We start from the raw sequence: 6,184 nt of genomic DNA, 5'->3' as shown, positions 1-6,184 counted from the left end.
TTTTTTTTTTTTCAAGGCAAACTTGGTTATATATATATAAACAAACAAACGATTACAATGATAAAGTCCAACGACCTGTGCCAAAGTTTTATACCACGAGCCTATGCACCTAAACTATTATATACAATTGAGATAATATGAATATCTAATCAACCTACACCCGTACGGTTAATGAAGAATGAAGGAAAAATTCACACTTGATTACATGCAATTATATATCTCATATCTTTTGGCAACTTCCATAAGGAATAACGTTCAATGCCCATAGCCTATGGTCATTTAAACAAGTCCACAAAGCTAAATGATGAAGTATAATATATATTTGAATTTCAATTATTATTATGATATGATACATATCAAACTTGGTACACCATTCCAACTTCTAATGTAGATGCTTGAGGAAAACTCAATGCATTTGTTGGACCTCTTGAGTTCCTTCTTAAGAAATCATACCCAAAATTTATCACAAATCTTTTCATCAAACTCGAACCTCTTTTCGCTTTTACATAACAATGACCTCGAATAAACGCTAACCCTGCTTCTCGAGCTTCCATTAGTTCCCGTAACTCTTCTCTTACGCCCGTCTCCATTTGTGGACTCTCGGGTAAAACGAACCTCACCCTCTTCCTCATAACAGGCGACGCCACTGGAACCACTATCTCGTTAAGTTCGGACGAAAATCCCTTTTCGTCCTCACAATACCTTATACTACCTTCTATATTAGAAGAAGAAGCGGTCCCCACAACCGCCATTTTCCCATCGTTATCGGAGTCTTCATGTTTGTCGTTGATGCCATTAGCGTCACTAGTACTCCCGGCCCGTTCCGTACGAATGAACTCGGCTACACAACAAATGAGATCCTTCTCGAATTCCACGTCATCCATATTGACATCACGGTACCCGTATCTCGCTATGCACCGATACAATCTATACTCTTTGGGGCCAATTCTTCCGACTAAAAACCGCTCCTCGGGTCTTACATGAGGCACGGGGACCGATTTCACACATAGGAACACCACGACTTGGTGAAACGCAGGGAGGTTCGTGACAAAGTGCGAGAAAATTGCGGGGATACCAGAAACGAGCTCGGTGTGTATGAGCCCGATCCCACGAACCCGCATGATGCCGAGGGTTGGGCCTAAGCTTAGGAGCCAATTAATTGAGACTTTATTTTGAACATCGAACTCGTATTTCTTTATGGTGCCGTAGTGCCACACGAACATGATAATTAGAAAAATGCACGAGAGGGCGACGGGAACCCATGCACCTTCGCGAAACTTTATCAAGGAAGCCGAGAAATAGAGTATTTCTATCGAACCAAAGAAAAACATAAACCCGAGAGCCAAGAAGATGTTTTTTCGCCAGCATAAAACCATTACAAGCGACATTAGGCATGTCGTCACCAACATGACCGTAATAACAGCCAAACCTGTAACAAAATCGAGAACATTATAACTAAAGAATTCAATTGCAACGAAAATGACAGTTATAGGTGGCAAAATGGTAAAATGGGCCGTTTAAGTAATGGATCAAATACAGGTAAACATAAGCATTGGTTAATAACTCAAAATGGGCCGGGTCGGGTCAGGTTGACCCACCAAGACTAAGTGTGCTTTCGTTTTCTTTTGACTGCATAAGTAACTAATGTACCTGCTGCATTGCTTATATGTTTAGTGTCGCGAAAACCAATTGTGACAGCCAAACATAGGAGCATCAACGTCCAATTGATCTCCGGGATATAGATCTGACCGTGCTTATTAGTAGGTGACGTGTGGATTATCTTGACCCTCGGGAAACAACCCAAAGCGGAACATTGTTTGATAATCGAGAATGTTCCGGTAATAATGGCTTGGCTTCCAACCACTGCCGCAAGTATCGCAATTCCAAGAACCGGCCATCTTATTTTCTCTGTCACGATAACAAAAAACACATACTTAGCTTAACTTATAAAAAAAACTTAACTTCGTGTAAGATTTATGATATAAATGGGGCAAATGACCTACCGGGAACAGATACATAGAAACCAATTCGGTAATCGGTATCAAGGATATGATGTTTTGAGAGATACGCAGCTTGTCCCATATATGCAAGGATTAACGACGGGTAAACCACAAAAGTAAATGCCATCTGAAGTCAACATAAAGACAATTTTAGAAAGTCAAGATAAGTCAATTCAAAAAGTCAACAACTTTGATTGATTGATTGATTGATCACCTGGATTGATAACTGTGAAAAATGTCCAAGATCAGCATACATAGCCTCTGAGCCTGAATACCGGATTAAGTCAACAGAAGTCAATTTCAGAATCAACAGAAGTCAATTTCAAAAGTCAACAAAGTCAGCCTACAAAGAAAACATTTGATGTACCTGTTATACACAGCAAAATCCCACCCAACGACATCCATCCTCCTTTTTGCGTTTTCTTTAGAAACTTGTACATGTAGTAAGGCGATAGCGCTTGAAAAACTTGCGGGTTCCAACGAAAAATGTTGTATATTCCAATGGTGCTAATGCACGTGAGCCACAATATAACAATTGGCGCAAACAAGAATCCAACACGGTGAGTCCCGTAGTGCTGAAGGCAAAAAAGGAGCACCAGTATGATGCATGTAACCGGAACTTCTACATCTGCAATTTTTAACTATTGTAAAAATACATTATGAATTTAAAATATTTGGCAACAGTTATCAAATATATAAATATATAAGGGCATGTTGGGCACAGAGCCTTTTGGAGCTTTTAGAAGTTTTTAGCATCTAGTTTTAATGAAAAAACTCATATCTAATAAAAAGCTTCGTTTGGTTAAAAAAGCTTAAAGCTTTTAGACCCGGGGAAAAAGCTAAAAGATAAAAGCTAATAGAACTAGCGTCTAAGAAAAAGCTCCTAGCTTTTTGTCGTTTTACTCTTAATTTTAACAGTTCCATCCATCTACTCTGCTAAACACCTAAATACATATAAAAAACTATCAGTTAGTTTTGCCAAACATAGCCTAATAGTATCCTTGTGTATGCCTATCTAATCATTTAAAAATATAATATTTTTCTCCCTAAAGTATGTGTCATGACTCATGATTTCGTTAGCTAGAAGAAAACACAAAAAACCGACACAGGTCTCTTTCAATGTTTTAGTGTCCAAACAAGATAACTTATCAGATGAAAACGAGTCGATAGTGGGAAATATTGTATTCTTCAGTTAGTGGAAAAAGTTAAAGAGATAATGGCAATGAATAAAAGCAAGTTGAGCACGTATCCACCATGATCTGACCTAACTTATATATACGTAAAAACACAGATTAAACCTTAAAAGACGTCACTTTAGTCTATTACTACTGGTTCTAACTGTTTTTTTTATCATACTTTTTAAGAAACTTTACGATGGTAACAACTTGTTATCCATCTAAAAGTGGAAGGTGCAATATGCAGCATACTGTGCAGGTCAATGATCATATTTAACTGCATTCATGACCGAAATAATAATAATACTTTTATATCAAAACTATAGTTTATTAAGTTGATAGTGATCGGATTATGATAAAGATACAAACTTTATTTTATAAGGTCCCACGAAATAATGCTTTTTATTATCAGTTTGGTACCCCCTCTATGTCCACTAGAAGAACGTTGAAAGAATATTGTTTGTATATGTATATATCAATATGCAGTACAGCATCATGAATAATTACAGAATAAATCCAAGAACTTATTATCTAATCATTATCTTGTCAGCATTTGTTTACGATTCGTTTCAAATAAACGCAAAGAATATCAGCCATAAAAGACTTCACCTTCTTTTCAAGATTTTTCGTGTTTAAAACTATGTACCTAAATTAGCCACCAATTCTACGCGAATAGATTCTGGTTTTCGTATGTGTGGTTAGTTTACCAACTAAAGACTAAAGATGACAGATTAATTTAAAATGATTCTAAGGGTAGTTTTGGGATAAAAATGATTCTTTTTTTAAAAAACTTGCATATTCTCAATACCAGCTAAACACTTCAAGATGCTGATAACTAAAGCACTGGTCAGTAAGACCATGTGGAACTTTCAAGTTGATTATAATCTTGATTTTGAAGATGAAACTTATATATTCAATAACTTTGAACAGATTTTCCAAATAATCCAGGGGTATTTTTGGTATCAAAATTGTCAGTGTCTCAAACAACCTCTACTAAAAAGCAAACCATAATAAAATCTACAAAGAGGGAAAAAATATATATAGTTTGTGATTTTATTCCAACAGAATATAATCATTTCTATATTTTTATCTCTTAATTGAGAATAAATTAAAGCAGTCCAAGATTGCAAATAAAATATGACACATAGGAAACAAAATGACTAAAATACCTTTTATGGACAAAACTAATCTCCTGTAAAACTTTATTTTCAAGTATTGATGTACTAGTTTACGTAGATAACTCACAATAGCTCCATAAGAAAATTAATTTAATATAAAAATTACTGTAATAAAAAACTTACATTGATGGAGTTCTTTGGAAATAGAAAGCTCAAGCCCAGAAACAGCAGAAAAGACTACATAATTCACAAACAAAACCAAAAAGTTTTAAACTTTTAATAATCAAAAATCACAAAAATGACAAAAACATTAAAATTTTCAAGAATTACATACCGGAGATCGCCGGCGTAAGAACTCCGTCACCGATGACCATACAAGTACCAAGTAATGCTAAAACAAGCAAAACTTTTTGCAAAATTTTATGTTTTTCCAAAGTTGATTTCAATTTCAATCCAACATTTTTAGCACTGATAGACCCAGAATTAAAAATTTCATCTTTTTTATATTCATATAATTCTTCATCAGCAAGCTGACCATTAGGCAAAGTGCTGACACGAGCATGACGACATAACAATGTATACAAAGCAAAAGTACCTCCTTCACCATTATCATCAGCTCTAAGAACTATAAAAACATATTTTAAAAGTGGGATTAAAGTTAATGTCCAGAACACAAATGATAAAACACCAAATACTTCTTCATTATGCTCTGAATGTTGTATATCTTCTGCAAAAGCACTTTTGTATACATATAAAGGTGAAGTACTTAAATCCCCATAAACCACCCCTAAACTTTGATAAGCTAAAGTCATCACTGTTTTCCATGACTCTTTCTGCAATACAATAATAAAAGAACATTTAAAATTACTGAAATTCATCAATTCATCAAAAAAGAAAAGAAAATTACGCTTGTTTGTTACCTTAATTGGGTGACAATTCTTGCTTTTGGCTTCAATATCCATCTTTTAGAACCATACAAGACTCATTATATGTAAAATTGAAGTTGACCCAGATGAGAAAATGAAATACCCACTTCAAGATTCTTCAAGAAATGAGGAAATAAGATGAAAAGATTGAAACTTTATGAGAAAAAAATAATGAAAATTGAGTAGTAGGTATGAAGTTGTAGTTGTGGGTGGTAAGAATTAGGTGCTGGAAAGAGTGAGTGAGTGTGTATGTGGAATTGTGGATGGTGCTTGGCTGAAATTGTTGAGGGAGAAGGAGAGAGCTCCACTTGGTGGCTTTTGTAATACCGAAGATTTTGATTTTGATTTTGATTTTGATTTTGATTTGAATGGTTTTTGTAATTTGTAATTTATGTAGTTGTATTGTTTTTGGGCACTAGGGGTGCTAATTTGGGGGTTAAATAGATGTATTAACTTTTTGTTTATATTTGTTACTGTAAATTAAATTAATGATCAACATTTAAAAGCAATCAACGAAAAGACTCCAATTTTAATAGATGGTGTCATTTAGGATGATGGTACATGTCAAGTTAGTTGATATGTTTTATCTTTAATTAGGGCTGGTATTCAACATTTTTCCAATTTCAATTACGGAGTACTAATTAGAAAATTAGTAAACCCAAAGTTTCAATTCTAATGAAAAAGTTATGTGATGTTAAATTTACATAAGCGAGTTAGATGCTATTAGGTAAAAATGAAAAAACTAAATCTATATATTGAAAAGTTGATGTAGTAATGATAGTTGATTAATCAACGGTATACAACTTGTATGTAGGTGCTAAAACTATCAAATGAGGGAATTTTATTGATAAGTGTATAAAATATTCATCTTGCTTGAAATTATAATTATGAAATTTTTTCATAATCGAAAGAAATTCATATGAATATAGACAGAAGGCGCCTCAATCGTTCCAGTAATGTAGGGC

At 34.3% G+C, this 6,184-nt stretch overlaps 1 protein-coding gene across 1 annotated transcript; it reads right to left on the bottom strand.

The window, feature by feature from the left end:
• Positions 1-220: 220 nt before the first annotated feature.
• LOC139847576 (potassium transporter 8-like) lies at positions 221-5,465 on the bottom strand. Its single transcript, XM_071837266.1, has 8 exons — positions 5,214-5,465; positions 4,628-5,126; positions 4,477-4,530; positions 2,368-2,628; positions 2,215-2,267; positions 2,004-2,127; positions 1,651-1,908; positions 221-1,429 (listed from the first exon to the last, which is right to left on the bottom strand). The coding sequence occupies exons 1-8, from the start codon at positions 5,253-5,255 to the stop codon at positions 357-359; spliced, it is 2,364 nt and encodes a 787-aa protein (XP_071693367.1). The 5' UTR covers positions 5,256-5,465; the 3' UTR covers positions 221-356.
• Positions 5,466-6,184: the final 719 nt, after the last annotated feature.

This window comes from Rutidosis leptorrhynchoides, chromosome 5 (genome assembly GCF_046630445.1).
Source record: "Rutidosis leptorrhynchoides isolate AG116_Rl617_1_P2 chromosome 5, CSIRO_AGI_Rlap_v1, whole genome shotgun sequence".
Classification (NCBI taxonomy): Eukaryota; Viridiplantae; Streptophyta; class Magnoliopsida; order Asterales; family Asteraceae; genus Rutidosis; species Rutidosis leptorrhynchoides.
Note: the sequence above shows the minus strand (reverse complement) of the source record. Positions and strands in the feature narration are given on the sequence as shown.

Coding starts and splice junctions, on each gene's coding strand:
- LOC139847576 (XM_071837266.1), bottom strand. CDS start 5,255: ATGGATATTGAAGCCAAAAGCAAGAATTGTCACCCAATTAAG. Junction 2,128..2,214: donor TTTCACAGTTATCAATCCAG/GTGATCAATCAA, acceptor TGTTGACTTCAG/ATGGCATTTACTTTTGTGGT. Junction 1,909..2,003: donor TTTCTATGTATCTGTTCCCG/GTAGGTCATTTG, acceptor TTATCGTGACAG/AGAAAATAAGATGGCCGGTT.